The sequence below is a fragment of the Acipenser ruthenus genome, chromosome 23, assembly GCF_902713425.1.
Source record: "Acipenser ruthenus chromosome 23, fAciRut3.2 maternal haplotype, whole genome shotgun sequence".
Taxonomy (NCBI): Eukaryota; Metazoa; Chordata; class Actinopteri; order Acipenseriformes; family Acipenseridae; genus Acipenser; species Acipenser ruthenus.
The window spans coordinates 3,977,227-3,994,082 of record NC_081211.1 but is presented as its reverse complement, the minus strand read 5'-3'; the positions used below and the strand labels follow the sequence as shown (position 1 = coordinate 3,994,082).

General features: G+C 36.1%; 3 protein-coding genes across 5 annotated transcripts; 1 reads left to right on the top strand and 2 right to left on the bottom strand.

The window, feature by feature from the left end:
• Positions 1-1,720: 1,720 nt before the first annotated feature.
• On the bottom strand, positions 1,721-7,498 carry LOC117413812 (chromatin modification-related protein MEAF6). Of its 3 annotated transcripts, none has more exons than XM_058997508.1 (8): positions 7,268-7,498; positions 6,120-6,235; positions 5,801-5,888; positions 5,545-5,590; positions 5,119-5,308; positions 4,524-4,553; positions 2,557-2,590; positions 1,721-2,353 (listed from the first exon to the last, which is right to left on the bottom strand). In XM_058997508.1, the coding sequence occupies exons 1-8, from the start codon at positions 7,355-7,357 to the stop codon at positions 2,345-2,347; spliced, it is 603 nt and encodes a 200-aa protein (XP_058853491.1). In that variant the 5' UTR covers positions 7,358-7,498; the 3' UTR covers positions 1,721-2,344. The 3 variants fall into 3 exon arrangements, with proteins under 3 accessions (XP_058853491.1, XP_058853493.1, XP_058853492.1); XM_058997510.1 differs by lacking the exon at positions 7,268-7,498 and adding an exon at positions 7,081-7,188; XM_058997509.1 differs by lacking the exon at positions 4,524-4,553 and having other exon boundaries at positions 7,268-7,497.
• A 1,015-nt stretch (positions 7,499-8,513) lies between these two features.
• LOC117413881 (smad nuclear-interacting protein 1-like) lies at positions 8,514-11,485 on the bottom strand. The gene is made up of 4 exons (XM_058997507.1): positions 11,114-11,485; positions 10,507-10,612; positions 9,703-10,283; positions 8,514-9,464 (listed from the first exon to the last, which is right to left on the bottom strand). The coding sequence occupies exons 1-4, from the start codon at positions 11,287-11,289 to the stop codon at positions 9,200-9,202; spliced, it is 1,128 nt and encodes a 375-aa protein (XP_058853490.1). The 5' UTR covers positions 11,290-11,485; the 3' UTR covers positions 8,514-9,199.
• A 649-nt stretch (positions 11,486-12,134) lies between these two features.
• Positions 12,135-16,767, top strand: LOC117413658 (caspase-13-like). The gene is made up of 8 exons (XM_058997506.1): positions 12,135-12,386; positions 12,681-13,024; positions 13,560-13,666; positions 14,082-14,255; positions 14,819-15,059; positions 15,489-15,620; positions 15,787-15,896; positions 16,201-16,767. The coding sequence occupies exons 1-8, from the start codon at positions 12,352-12,354 to the stop codon at positions 16,291-16,293; spliced, it is 1,236 nt and encodes a 411-aa protein (XP_058853489.1). The 5' UTR covers positions 12,135-12,351; the 3' UTR covers positions 16,294-16,767.
• The last annotated feature ends 89 nt before the right edge of the window (positions 16,768-16,856 follow it).

Below are 16,856 nucleotides of genomic sequence, written 5' to 3'. Positions count from 1 at the left end.
GCGTTTTAAGTGGCTGGCAAGCCTTTCAACTGACCCCAGATCACATCAAATCCAAGACACGACACTACACAGAAATCAACTGATGCCAACGCATGACTCAGTGTTGATACAAGAGGTACAGTACTGGTAACAATGATAACCTTTACTAGAGAAAGGCATACTTTATTTAAAGACCCATCATTTCCAAGCCTAACATCAACTGGGTGTCACTTTAAAAGAATATGCACAAACTTGTAACAAAGCTTGTCCATAAGTTAACATGCTGGTGTGGTTAAAGACCTACACAATAAGGCTAATAATATAAAGGCAGTACAGAATACAACATCTAAATGTGTATTTTTTTAGGGAAACCCCCGGTGTTCACAAACCAAAAGTTGTAATGATAGTCATAACTAATTCAATAGACAAGAACCTGGTGGAATCCATATCTTGATAATGGCTTTATGGTATGTTAACGATAATTAAAATGAATTAATCTGTGAAAAGGTGCATGGAAGATTGCTAATACAATAAATGAATACATTTAAGATCACTAGACGAGGCTATAATGGTACACATCTGGTGTGGTACTAGAAAGCCCACCTGTTCATGTAATTTATAACGTGAATCATAAACCACAAAAATACTGTGCCAAAAAACACAATGATTCAAAAAAGCAGATTGGTGATTCGCTTACGTAAACACAGCAAGAATGCATTATTGCACAAATATGCCAGATCTGTGAGGTTTAAAACTTTTTCAATGGCAAACCTGGAATCTAAGAGTCAACTTAGGGTTAATCACAAGCATTTATTCAGTCACTGTTATCAAGGAACCAGAAAGTGCATTTAAAAGGTATAACCATTTCTCACTTAAAAGGAGAAAAATGACAGGTCCAAACTCCCTTTTCCTGTCTTTATTTTCACTTGGACTCTGCTGACGTTCTTTTAACCTGCCATCACTGTAGCTTTACTGCCTGCTCAACAGACCGGAACTTTAAGATCCCTTTGGTGCACATAGGACTTTATAGAATGTGGTATCAGACATGATCCTAATACCTGCTACAGGTACCAAGAATGTGGTTTCTTTAAATGTTGAGCTAGATTATGGAATTTTCCAAAGCATTATACTAGTCAGATGTATTGGGTATATACAAGTACTGACCTTCTCTCAATATTTTAACCACTACCTAAGATTGAGTAACCTTGAATATAAAGTTAAAAGTAATGCATAAACTTTTTTTCTTCAGCCAGTGTGTGTTGTATGGCGACAAAACAGCATGAGATGTATAACCACCTCTACTGCCTGCCATGCTACTGCCCTCTGTTGGATCCCAGCAAAATTGCAGAACCTGCATTTCTTTTTATTTATTCGGACATTAGGAAAGCGTAGGACAATACTAACGTGGTAACAATACAGTATATATATATCCTGTAGCACACTCTTGTGACTGGTTAAGGTACTGCCCAATCTACACTACAGGGTTGCTGTAGATTAGATAAAATAGAGCTACTTCAAGTACCCAATTTATTTATTTTTTAATACATTGTTTAACTTTGCCTACATCGTTCACATTCATCTGAATTGACATATACTGTGCATGATCAGTTATAGCAATCTAAGATATTACTGTTTCCAATATGGATTCAAATACTACAAAACTGCCTTTTAGATCTAGTTGTAAACTGCAAAACAGCAAATATTTACAGGATAGAAAAAAAATCACCAGACAAGAGGGTAACCACGTTTCACATTTTAATTTAGTTTTGTAGAAATGGTAAACTTTCAGTAAAAAAAAAAAAGAAAAAGAAATTACAAAAAAAAAAATGTTGTTGCATCTACTGATATTGTAATATTTCTCAAATCACAACAAAATTAAATATACATATCTAAAGATCTTTTGTGGCCTATGGTGACAAAATGTGGCGGATAATGGTGAACAGCTAGACATTAACAGCAGCAACAAGTACAACAAAATGTTGCTGCCCAGAGTCAGCTAATCCATGCAATGAAGTTTCTCACAAAGAGAATCTCGTTGGTACACAGAGAACGCTCAATAGATCTGGCAAGTAACACCACAGGAATCTGCTTTGTCCAATATGCTATAAAATAAACTATACATAGACAAAGTTTGATGCTGTATGCATAATGCACTCAATGCAGAAAGATACTCAAAGCCTGGTGGAGGTCATGGTAAAAAGTAGTAGGGAAAGTGAGGGGAAGGGCAAAACTTTTTCCACAATATTGTACAACAGAGAATTGAATTGTCCTGCTTGCCACACCTGGCACCCGCGGATTCCTGCCTTGCAACAGGTCGCACACTCTAGGTCCAGCTTCCTGCAACATTTCACTGGGATCAAATCCTTTAATATTCCTGCGAGAGAGAGAAAAAAAGCTATCATTATGTCATACTGTGCATCTACCACTGAGCTAATTCTCCTGCTGTGATCAGATCCTTCACATACCAGGATTTATTCAATTGATATAGTGGTAAATCTGTGTTCTAAGTAGTTACCACCATGACTTACGGCACAACTAGCTAACTTTGTTGTTAAGATTGTATTTTGCATTACTTACGGCTCTTGGCTTCTTGTTCATCTTCAAATCGATCCTTAAAACGAAAAAAAGAAGTTGCATAAGTTTAGAGTTTCAAGGAGTATGAAGTAGAATATTGCACATGTTAAATACTCCTAAGCATACCATGAAGAGTAAAGTGGTTTAAAGAACTACCTTCTGCGAGTTTGAAAATGTACCACATCGCTAAATGCAAACATTATGTACTGTTTGGAGTAAATTAGATACTTAAAGGAGAATATTTTTATTTAACTCTGATTCAATCTTTTCAGATTTTCACTGGTTAAAACCAATCCAAACACGTTTCCTCTTGAAACACCCAGAAGGTTTAGGAAAGAACTGTTACACACTGCACTGACAAACCTGTACAACCAACCTATTTGCACTGGCAACAGTTTGCAACTGAAGATATTTTTTATTCAGGGCTTACACCATCTTGGCAAATACATGTTTCATTACTGTGAAAATTACACAGACACAGTCTCAAACCAGGTCTAGAAACAATGCACCACTTAACAGTAACTGACTGACTAGTTGTCGGTCTTATTTGAAAGCTACTTTTACAACCATTAAGCAAAAGGTATGATAAGAAAAATGGTGCCTATTATTGGTAAATTAATAAATACAAAAGGAACCCAATTGTAAAGAATGTGCTTTATAAAGACCCTTGTCGTTAAAAAAAGCACTGTTTTTATTCTTTATGTATATTGTTTGTACAGAAATATATAGTGGTGTAAACACAAAAAAAAAAAATCCTCAGATAAGCATTTTTCTAAGTAACCATTTGTTTACAGCAGCTGTTACTCAAAGCACAAATCAAAGAAAAACATATTTTAACCATTTAAAAAGGCCAGTAGTAAAATGCTAGGCATGTGCTCATTTTATTTTCTTATAAAATGTGGCGCATTCCAGAGATAAAAGCAAATTTGTACTAGATGTTAAACAGTACCAAATGTTAGTTTACAGTAATTCTGTTGGAGGATGATTTTTTTTTTTTCAATTGCCCAAAAACATAATCTCTCAAAGTGCCTATATTTTAAATAGTGATTTTAACTGTGCTGTATTCAAAGGCAAAGGGTACATAATTCATCATGCTAACGTGGGTTAGAAAAACAGAATGGCATGAAAAGGTTAGTGAATGGAACAGGTTTCCTAAACTTTTGCTCCAGTGCATTATTTAGTTTCCACTACATTTTTATGAAGGTCAAACCAACTCCAATGTAAAAATACTAAACTCATGCATGAACCCTGAAACCAAGATTCTGAATATTGTTGCAGCTCTGCAAAAGTTAAGCAAACAAGCCCAATATATCACCTTCTCTCTTGGAAATGGAAGCATTCACACTTGCAGGTAGAAATGTATGCTAGGTTTGTTATACATGAATATCAATCATAATTCTATACAGGGTGGGAATTCTTAGAATGTAACTAAAACTTGCCTTTCTAAAAATCTTTGCTATGAAATATGCCATATCATACCAACCTGCAAACATGTGCAACTTGGACCTCTGACTGAACAGAGACAGATCTTTAAAGGTTCAGGTGGTATAAATATTGCTTCAATCATTATACAGTGCTACTTCATCAAGTACTGTAAAGCCATACATTTGCAAGCCTTTTATTATGTGTTTTTCGTGTATAAAAACAAACTGCTAACAATACATACAGTTGTATATTGCAACAGGTCGCCAACATTTCTGGAGCAAAATAGGTTTTATGGGTATGATTCGCCAAATATTTTGGGTAGCAAATATTTATGTCTTTACAGTAATTATTTTTACTTATAACTTCACCAAAAAGCAGTCAGCTACTCACCTCTGCTAATGTCTGAACAGAGGAGCATGCTTTTGAACATACTCTGAATATAAATGTATGTATTTAAATATCAACAAAATAAAGAGGGGTGGACAATACTACTATCTACACACCAGAAACAAAGCACAAATACTCATTAAAATGTCAACACTTACTCAAAGTCATAATCAAACATGTCAGATGGGCTGAAAGGCAGCATTAGGAAGGAAGAAAGCAGGATACATTAACACACTAGTTATTTGATTATATTAACTGGTAAATATTGCTTTTGTAGAAAAAGTTTAGAAATGCATGCCATTAACTGTATGTAAAAAAAAACTATGCTGCAAACCTAGTATACCTTTATCTTGATCACTGGTGATGATATAATGTGGAACAATACACAACATTTTTATACTGCATTATCCACCTTGTATACAGGCAGGATTTTGAATTACATCTTCCTTAAGAGATGCTCAATTATAAGTCACCAGTTGACTATCAAACAGTAACGATCTGTTAAGGTTTTGATTTCATGATACCACGGCTGATTCTCAAACATTAAGACTACAGGATAAAGACACATTTCGGCACAAACACATTTTCAATTGTATGTCAAATTAATATTGTATGTGATGTTCCCATTTTACTGATCCTTTTCTTTCTATTAATACCCAAAATCACATAAAAGTACTGATCGTTTTAAATACCCAGATGCCAGCTGAAAATGGATTCTAGTAAGACCGCAGGAGATAATATCACGAGGTATACCTATGCCGGTTTTTGTTCTTTCTTTTCTTATGGCTGCCGTGATGACTGCCGGATGAGGATGAAGCAGCTTTCTGTGGTTTCATAGCTTGTAGAGATCCATCCAAGTCTTCTGTGTCCTCCTGGCTCGGCTCATTCTCCTGGTTCTGAAAGTCTGGGGAATTTTCACTTTCTGTCCCACTTCCTGGTTCACCTAAAAAAAAAGAAAAAAAGTTTAGGAATCAATAGTGTGGCGACAGGCTAAAGGGACTTGCAACAAGGTTGCGAGAGAGAGATTGTGAGAGAGAGAGAGAGAGAGATGTCTGAAAAGGTAGATTTATAAAGCCTTGGTTGTGATCTTGGCTATTTAATATTAAGGCTGCAGTATCACATCGTCATGTTCAGTTTTATAGTAAAATATGATTTTCAAGCTTCACCTGAGATACTTACGTTTTTCAATCAGCTGGTCTTGTATGCCTCCTAAAGTACTGACGGCCTAAAAGAAAATAAGAGTATTACTAAAGATTCATTGCAACTTATTTAAATAAAGCATTAGAAATACTTAGATATCAAAACAACACTCAACTGTATTGTACAGCCCCCTAATTATAGCTTTAAAACATAAGGGTCCCTATTTATCAACCAGTGCAAGAAATGAATCAATATGAAACGCAAGAATCCGACACCAGTTAAAATTTTAACTCACAGCTACTGAAGTAACAGATGACTTGCTGAAGAGCCGCTCTGCTTCTTTAAATTTTCTGTTTCTTCTGTCGTTTTTACTGTTGCAGTTCCTATAACGTAAATGTTGAATGTTAATTGGCAAACAAGACCTGTCACAATGGAAGCATTTAGTGAATCCTCCCATTACTTTAACTGCAGAAATGACATTTTTAAAACACAAACGGTATTGTACACATCCTCACAATACAGTAGAAGGAGTATGACTCTGCAGAGGTGGTTTTAACTGTAGGGATGCAAGTTTCCTCATCACAGTTCCTCATTCATAATCCTTGTATGCTTACTTTTGGTTTGTCAGGTACCGATCCCATCCCCTGATGATGTTCCCATACATCTGGGTATCTTCCAGGTAACTCCCTTCAAATGCATAGATTTGTCTTTCCAAGTTTGCCAACGTTTCCTGCATATACATAAAACTATATGTTAAGAAGTGCAACAGCAAATTTGAGTTAATGGTTTTAAATGCAGGATCCTCCAGCTAAAACATGAAGGAGTTTTGGAGTCTGCCACCTACAGCGGCGAAACACTGCCATCTCATGTTTGTTTACGGTTAGTGCATTTACACGAAATCACAACGCCAGAAAGAAAGAAAGAAAGAAAGAAAGATATTTGCATTTTGTATTTATACGACAAGCATCCCTTTCAACAATGAACGCAACCGTATTTATTTGAAGCCAACGTGCTCTAGTACAACTCCATCACATGAATGTACTCTAAATAAAAAATGGCCTGGTAGTATTTTCTTGTCTTCCATTGAAAAAATGTATACACAAGAAACAAGAGACGTGTCAGCGCACAGTGATGCTGTCACGGCATCCCGTTTAGATACATCTCTGAATGCAACTAGAAATCCTTATCAAGTCGTTTTAGTAAATCTAGTCATCAGTAAGGCTAAATAAACGAGTTAATAAATATTGCAAAGGGGAAAAGGGAGCACATTTCTCGTAGTGAAAACATCGTATGCTTCACATTAGGAAAGGTTGCTGCAGCGTGATCGTAGCAGACCGAACCGCTTTTTATAATTACTTAAAAATAGAAAACATGATTAAACATAAAACAATGAATTATAATGCCATTGTAAGTTATTAAACTAAATATTTACAATTAAAATAAATAAATAAATAAATAATTTAGCCACACGTTTGAGTCGTGCCATGGATCAAAAACATAAACAACAGCATCTCCACAAACGGCCTACACATCCAGGCTTGGAGCGGGCTTTCCTAGAACTTATCACCGGCTTACCCCAGCCTTTAGTACAGGCTGCACGCACAAGATACAGCTCCTATTCACCAAACTGAACTCCACAAATATATTTGAAGCGACACATTGCACTGTCTGCGAATAAAATGTAAATCCCTGGGTGGAAGCTTATGGTTAAAACACTCGTCCACTCATATATCGTGACGTAAAAAAATGAAACTATCTTTACCGCAAGCTCCTGTTTCCTCTTGACCAGCTCTGTTAGTTCTTTGCGTGTATCTGGTATCTGCAGAGGTGCCGCTTTGGGGTGCAACGCCATGTTGTCTTTAGAATAAAAAAAAAATACGATGCGAAAGAAAGGGCGGAATACCGAAAAGGCGCCCAGGCAGACGAGCAGAGTCGCGGGTAAAACGTCCACAAGGGGCGCTCAAATCGCATGGAGCCTCTTTACGTAACATCTGAAGAGTAACTTTGAAGCAGTAGAAAGCGTTACTGCCACCTGCCTAGTTGCCTCTTACAAGAAATTCAAATTCTGTACTGTTCTATGAAACAATTGGAGATTGCTTTTTAGATTGTAGCAGCAATATATATATATATATATATATATATATATATATATATATATATATATATATATTAGTCATTTGGATTATAGTTTGTATAAATCTTTAATATTATGGTTACCCAAACTCAATTTGTTGATCAATATACATATAAAGGAAATTGTAATACATTTTATTTAACAATTACTGCATTTGAATATTTAATAACCTTTTTTAAATATTTATTTTCTTTCTTTTTACTGTGTTTGATTAACAGCAAGCCATCTGGCAGAAAAAAAATAAATCTAGAAAAACTGTTCTGTACAAGGCAAAATGTTTACTTTTCCATTGCATGTGGCACTGTACTATTGGGTAGACCATTCATTGTGATATATGCAACCAATTTTCTTTTGGATTAAAGCATAAGAAACTGGACTATAAAAAGATTAGATCAGTTTAGGTTCATATGAAATATATTTGTATATATTATAGATACTTCTAGTTATACCAGTATTTATATACCAACATTCTTGTCATTTTGCAATATAGGTATTGTTGCTGCCTAAACCAAATACTTTTATTAAACTGTTTTTTTTAATACTTTTTCTTTTAGTAAATATCTCAACTAAAAAAATGACTTACAGTACCTCCATAAGTTCTGCAACACCATTACAGCAAAAAAAAGTGTACTAATATAATACACAGAAAATGTAAAATCATCATTTTGTTTGACATAACTTTTTTTTTTTTTTAATCCTCACAAGCAACATCAACTGCCCTGCTTCTCTTAACTGGATATGATTATAAAAAATATAAAAGGGTACATAAATGTATTACCAAGTCCCCTGTTTACACTATACATCTAAATGTGCTTTTTGTTACACCATACAAACTGAAATTGTATATATCAGTACAAAAAAGGTTGCAACAGTATTGTCAAAAACACCTTGCTTTTCATTGTTTTTATTTACACTACAAAAACAGAAAAATTGATGTAAAATATAATTGTTATACAGGGCTGGCTTTTTTTTTAAAAAAAGCATGAGAAATATGTTCCAGAGCCAGATGAAAAAAAAATCTGCATTGGGGCGGTATAAAAACATAAGAAAGCTACAAATACATCTGTATGATGCTAGTAATACAGCTATACAAATAACCTCACCCCCATCCCCTGCAAAACAAACAAACAAACACTTGTATAAGAAACAAATAAGTTGAATAGTAGATTATTTTACTAGACCCGATTTTCTTTACTAAATAAAAAATAAATTCTTATAAAAGGGTCCGAGGCAACTGTCTTCAGATCATTTGGTGGTTACAAAGCTTCAAGGTTTTTATTAATCCCTATGGAACTCCAAACCATTGAACCTGATTATTTAAAATTGTCTAACTGAAAAATTCACATTGATAGTATATTTGAGTCTGAATGGATTTTGGAGAAACACAGGGTTTATATAATGGGGCTTTTACAAAGAATACTGCTTCACTGTTATTTACAAAAGCACTATTACAAAAGTCCTGAGACCTAGGAATCTGTAGTCCTGTTAGGACAATGATTAATTAGATATCAACTTTTCCTCAGTCAGTAGGTCCATCTATTTGGCACACCTTAAATACATTTATTTATCAAGCCCTTCGTCATCCTCTTCATCGTCGTCATCCTTCTTTGCGTCAACCTCGGCCGTGTCTGAAGATTCATGTAACAGGACATATTCTCTGCTGCTGAAGCCAAATTTCAGTACGTCCTTTTCTTTCAGTTCATAGTAGCGCTGGGCTTCAATACGCTGGTTGTTCAGGTAGGTCCCATTACCAGAACCCAGGTCTATGATGTAAGGCTTTACCTTCCTGCCAGCTGTGCCATCAGAACGTGTAAACTCCACGAGCCTGTAAAGACAACAAAAACAGACCTTTATTACACACCTAATAAAAAAGGGAATAGAAACAGCAAGTGCGACTATAAACCTTTCTTTGATCAAGAAATGAGGTGTAATCTCCCAATTCTACTAGTTATTGTGTCACTTTCACAGCAGTAATCTTAGCCTAAACCTTTTACCTAGTAGAAAACAAATAAGATTAATAAGGGCAGTACAAACCACTCCCAGAAACTGAAATTAAAATTCACCTGTACTGAAAAACAGCATGCTGCTTGGAGCAAGATGGGTGGTCAATGGGTATGTCCGCTATCTTTCTTTGTCTCCCCATCAGATAGGCACTCTGACGATGAACATACATTACTGGAAGGGGTTCATCATTTTTAAAGGGGTAGAGCCGCCACCTCCTCTTAGGAATGCGGGCCTCAGGTGGCTCGTTGTATTTGATCACAACTCCTCGGAACGTATTCGTATCCTCCACCAATGCCCCAGACAGTTCAAAATTGGGGTTTTCTTTAGCCACTTGATTCTTGTCCTCAGTCCCACCTTCACCGAATTCTTGGTTTTCCACATCACTGTTGATCACGTCGGCTCTTCTGCGATTCTCCCGTCTCCTTTCATCATGCTGCTCCCTTTCAGTCTGCTGCTGTTGGAAATTCTGCGCATCCCTGTCCCTCCCTCTTGCCCCTGCCCGGTTTTGCCTGTCTCCATGCTCCCCTCCTCTGTCTCTATGTCTCTCTCTGGGCTCTTCTCTGGTTCGCCTGTCATCTGGCACATCATAACGATCTCTGTGTCTCTTTTCATCATGCCCTCTATGGTGATCTTCATGTTCCTGAAACAAACCATGTAAATCTACATATTAGGATAATTATATTGCCAGGAACACATACAAGGAATATTCTGTGAAATGATGCATTTTGACATTCTTCTTCTTCTTATTATTATTATTATTATAAACAAGCCTAATAGAGCTTTTCACTTAACTGATGCATGCCCCAGTGATGAAATTCTTCAGCAAAAGCTGTTGATTTTTAATAAACAAATGGCTGAATTACCCGCTTTATGTTGGTGTCGGCATTACGTGGACTCTTGCTTCTCCTGTTTCTAGGCGACCTACTCCCTCTTCGCCTAGGGGACCTCTCTCTTCTTTTAGCAGGTGATCTATAAAAAAATGTTTTTAACGTAAAATAGTCTACACAATCTCTGCGGTTTCACAGCGACCGATATAAAACAAAACACAAATATGAATGCTACTCGGAACAGAACTATTTATGCAATTACATAACAGAAGCAGTAGGCTGCTAGAATGCCTCGATACGAGACTTTTCAAACAAATTATATATATAACTAACTAGTCGAGTTTTATATCTAAATTCCTTTCTGTAAAAAAAAAAAAAAAAAAACTAAGCTTGAAATACAAGTCCACATTGCAAATGTATGACACACGTTTTATTTAACGTGACGTTACATTGCATTAATCGAAACTATTTTCTTTTTCGTTCATTGGATGTTGTAAATGTGATTACTGGTATAGCATTGTTTTGTAAACACTAATCACCATAGCAACTTAAACTAAAACATGTAAAAACAATGTGGTATCCAACACAAAAAGAGACAATGCCGCTCTGTTTTCAAGCTGTTTTCTTAAAGAATTCCCCCCACCTGCTGCCTCTTCTCCTGTGTGGCGGAGGGCTCCCACCGCTCCGGTCTGATCCCGAACTCGAGCGGCGGGGCTTCTGCGGCCTTGCCGGGCTCAGTTTTTCCTGTTTAACTTTAACCTTAGTTTCTCGCGTTGGGGGGGAAGGGTCCAGGTTTCGGCGCCGCCTCCCCTTCTCCATCTTTATGAGATGCTATCTAATAACTTGTTGTTCTTTACAAAACTCTCCTATCATAAATAATGTGTGTTAAATGACACAATACTTTCTTTCAAAAATTCACCACGGGCCAGCAGCAAACAATGTCTATAAATAGCGACGCATTTTCCGGTTCCGGAATAAAAACAAGTCCGTTCAAATACACAATTCTGGAAACCAGTGATTAGGGGAGGCTAACACGTTCCGGTTTATAATTTATGTATAACAATTTTTTCACCCAAACGTTAGTGTTAAAGCACATATAAACACGATTAAAAATAGTAATAGTAGTAGTAAAGACAAAATGTAATAACTGTAATAAAAAAGTTACTCCCAATTGTGTGTTGTTTAACTTTGCCATTGTTACATCATTTGAGTGAATCACGCTTGTAAAAACATTGGGGTTATAAAAAACATCACGAAACCTACTGTAACATTTACTGTATATTACAGACATCAACAGGAAGGACAGAGGGCTTTTTTTTTTTTTTTTTTTTTTTTTTTTTTTTGCATGCTTAATCACACTAATTGGTGAATTCTCAGACTAATAGGTCTATTGGGGTATTAAATGTACACTTTTCCAGTAAGGTTTATTGTTGTTATTGTTTATGTATTTCTTTATTTAAACTTAACACTTTATAAAACATACAGAAGATCATCATTTTAAAGTACAGTACTGTAAATGAATCAATAACACTTGTGACGGGTCTGTTTTCCAAATTCAGGAAATACATGATTATTAAAGTGACATTTAAATATCTATACAGACATATCACTGCTGTACTACTTTAATGACAGGCTTGGACACATATGCTGGATCTGTCTTCAAGGAGTTCTATGTAATCTGTATTAAGTGCTGGGTGGCTGCCTCCAGAGCCCACCTTTATCCTTAGTTTACTGGAAGAGACGTTGCCCTTCAACCAGTACTTTAGTTCCATCATACAAGGAAATGGGGAAAGCCCTGACGCTGGTGTTGAAGGGAAACCCCACCTATGCTCTGTGCCAGGTAAAAAATGAGACTAATTTCCTCATTACTGTATATTGGACATGGCAGAAGCATCTACAGCACGCAAGTCAAAGTTGTAAGTAAAACTACATTTTTATTGTTATTTTTATGAGTGGCTTTTTAAAGTTTTAATATAAATTAACTGTGATATTGTTTGATGAACTTATTAACTAATTATGGCCCCCTTTCTCAAAGCTTCAGCTAATGAGCAGTTAACAGATTTATGAATTATTTTGATGACTTCAAAAAAAGTCGAGTACCTATGCAGCTTTTCTAGATCGTTTAGGAACTAGGAATTGCTGTGTGTGTTTTTTTTCAGTTGATATTGACACTTTTTAATGTTTGTTTATTTATGTATATATGTTTACAGCGGCAACAAAGCAGACCGAAAACGACAACATGTCAAGCCCGTACAGATTGATAAACTTGCCTTTGAATACATTGAAGCAAACAAAGCTGAACTTGTTGTTTTGCTGTCCGAGGACCCTGCAAGAATTCTGGAAAAAGCCTGTTCTAAAAACCTGGTTACTCCAGCAGAGTGCCACTGGCTCAGGACAAGCAAATATCCCCGTAATAAACAAATGTGCCAAATGGTAGAGCTGATTAGTCATAAGAAAAAATCATTACAGTTCCTACAGATACTTGCAGAAGTTTATGGAAAGGAGTATCAAACAAAGTATAAATGGATCACTTCACTCTTCTTAGACATACCAGGTATTGTTTTTTAAGCTTTTTCACTGTCAATAGTACAGTAGTCTAAATAATAATAATAATTAATTAACACACCCGCCTTAACACTGTCAATAGGTTGCAGGGCCACTATGGGCAGCCAAAGTGGCATGTGACAAGTCTGCAAAGCGTTTAAATTGTTGAAGAGGGATGCTTCATTCCTCAATAAAAAACACATTCAGTTCTTTCAGGAATGTTGGTTCTGTTGGCAACCTATTGGCTGGACACTGTCAATTCATAATGTCTGTTAAAACTAATTTGCAATTACATCCTTTTCATTGTGTAGTTTTAAGTTTACTAATTTAAAAAAAAAAATTACACAGTGTTTTACAATAAATTAAACATTAAACATATGGCCTACCAAATGATGTGCAGCACAAATAAAATCAAACAGTTGGAGTTTCCCATCTTACATATACCAGGAGGCGAGCTTGTGTATGTGCTGTACAAAGTTTGGTAGGCGTGCATTAACAATATACCGCTGGAATATGTGTTTATGAGTCAAGCTTCAATTTTATAGGGTTTAAATCAACAAGAGATGGTTATCCCAGAGAAGAAAGCAACTGCTTTGTCAAACTCTGCCCTCCCGAAACTATCAGCAACATCTTTGAAAGTCACGCTGGAGAGGTAACATATGTTTGAACACCATAGTATTACTGTATGAATTTTAGTCTGTTTTGATCAGCAGTTACTGTACCATGGCTGATCTGAGATACAGAGTCAAGTAGATTTCTCGAGGGGCCACCTTTAGCAGTTACATAGAAAGACTTGTTAGTGCATATGCTTAATAATTAGTTGTAATAATTGAGGGTCCACTGATCTACATATATTCCTAGACTCCTACACTACTGGCAATACTCCTAATATACATTTTAGTAGTAATGAACTTACTGATTACTGGATACTATATCTATACCATAATAAGTGTGGAACTTTCTAATAAACTAATAAGAACAATAATGTGGGTAATTGATTTTAATTTAGGAATGTTGTAATACAGATGAATAAAAATAATGCCCATATTTGTCTTTCATTTTTACAGATTTACCCCATCAGAAATAAAACCAACAGAACCCGTCTAGCACTTATAATTAACAACATTAACTTTACATATCAAAAAAAGCGCTTGGGAAGTGACGTGGATAATGAGGCGATGAAGACACTACTAGAAGCTCTGGATTACCAAGTGGAGGGGCATGCTGATCTGTCTGCTGAGGTATAGGGGATAACTAGGGGGCGATTTGAGGTTTTGAATGGGAGGTTATTCTCTTACACTTGATGCATCATCTAGCTATATCTACTATAAGTGTTTTCTTTTTAAGTTTCGAGATTTTAAAATAAAAGTCAGTTATGTTATGTCCTGCTTCAACCTAATCAGTCATTCTGTAGCAAACTGATGTGCTGTGCTGTCAATGGGAACCTCTGTGACGTTACTGTAAATTAAAATTTGAAGCTGTAAAAGTCAATGGCAGAGGGATTCCACCTTCATATAATACCTTTTAACAATATTTAAACCTGCTTACTCTTTAGACTTTATTAAACCTGAACCTAAATTGTCTATTTAATATGTTTTTTGTAGACTGAATCCATGTATGAAATATAATAATTTATGCTTACCGTTTTGCCTGGGACACTTTGTGTGTTTAGATAAATAATGTATTTGTAATAAAGATTTGCCAAACAGCAACCTTAAGTATGGGCTAAAGAGCACTTATATAAATAGGGAATAGGGCCCGCTAAATCTACCCCAACGAGTCACGTTTCTTTCATTAATTTCAGGAAATGGAAACCAAACTAACAGAGTTTTCTAGGCGTGTAGAACACAAGACCTCAGACAGCACCTTTATTGTCCTTATGTCCCATGGCACTGAAGAGGGGATATGTGGAGTAAATTACGACCAAGAACACGACCCACAGGACATACTCCCCATCAATACAATTAGCAGGATCTTCAACAATAAGTGCAGTTTGAATCTGGTTGGAAAGCCCAAAATCTTCATCATACAGGCTTGTCGAGGAGGTATGTTTAATAGCCTAAATTTAAACGTCAACGCCTAAAGCTTATTCCTGCCTTGCGGTTCAACATGTCTCTGTTTGCAAAAGCATTGCTTTTAGTTTGTGTTGCACTTCCTTGGTTATTTCATCTAGCGTGTGAAATACTTTTCACTGTTTCACAAGTTCACCTCAGCAGTGTCTTCTGGGTCAAAGCATGTTGTCGGCTGAACGATTGTTAGTGAATAAGGGATTCAGCGGGTTGGTTAATGACAGGAAAGAAGGCATCGAAGGGGTGGAGACAGTTTCACTCTCCGTGTGACCAGGGAAGTGTAACGTTATCAGAAAGCATAGCTTGCAAAAAAAGAGATTTCTTCAAGCTAAAATGAAATATTTACTATACAATGTGTTTCTTGTATAGCACTCCCAGTTAACCAGCTTCTTCAATGTATTGCAGTAAATGACGGCTATGTAATGATCCCCAATTTGCAAGGAGACTGTCACCAGCAACCTGAATATGATACAGATGGACCTTTGAACAAATTTCACAGGGAAAGTGACCTGATCTTTTTCTGCTCCACCACCCCAGGTAATTCAACACTTACACATTTAATACAGTCCAGTTAATGCATTGAAAAGGTTTTTTTTTTTTTTTTAAACATTCATGAATAATCTTAACAGCTTGATTTCTGAAGCAAAGTATGACAGTTATGCCAAACACTAATGTATATGTACCGTCATTGTATTTATTGCAGAAAATAAGTCTTACAGGAACCCTAAGACTGGAGCTTTATTTATTCAAACGTTGGTTGATATATTTCGGAAAGAGTCATGGAATTGCCACATTGAGAATCTGTTTAAAAAGGTGCGTAAATAAATTTTAAAAAGTTATATTAAACGAGGATGACCCCATAGTGTTAATATATTCATATTAGTCTTTCTTACAAAGGCACAAGTTACTGTCTCTTGCGAGCATATCTCGCCCTCTTGTGGGGTGAGGGAGAAGTGCAGTCTCCATAATCAACTTGGCCTCTCCGAGTCCGCCTGCATGCAGCGCTCTATAGCATAAATTGTAATGAATCGTGTTGAAGTATATCACATGTTGTTCACTGAGGTGCTAACTCTTTTCACACTTTCTGTGAATATTTATGTAACTCATTCTCTTTCAGGTGCAGCGCTCGTTTGTTAATTTCCCCTCCCAGCTGCCATGCAGAGAACGGGCAACACTCCTTAAAGACTTTTATCTCTTCCCTGGACACTGAGACACTTAATGGAGTTCACGGCTCACATTTCTCCTGCGCATATGATGAGCACAAAGACAATGCAGCACCGCATGTTTTAGGAGATGTATTTACGTTAATTTACAATGTGCAAACTGTCCCAGATTTTTTATCTGTTTATGATAATATTATTGGCTTATTTAGCAGACGCATTTGTCCAAGGCGATTTACAAAGTGTGTGAACTATGCATCAGCTGCAGCCACTTACAACAAGGAGATTAAATGACTTGCACAGGCAGGGGCTTAACCGGGATTTGAACCAGTGACCCGCTAGCTAGAAGCCCATTTCGCTCACCACTGGACCACACAGCCTACAATGTTCATTTCCTATAGTAGAAAATAAAATAATAATAATCTTGATGTTTCTGATGATTGTCGCGCTGCTTTTCAAAATTGATGATGATGATTATTATTATTATTATTATTATTATTATTATTATTATTATTATTATTATTATTATTATTATTATTATTAATAAAGTATTAGGTTCAACACACCAACCGATTTCCAACTTGTTTTCCAAATGCGTTTTTATTCTTTTAGG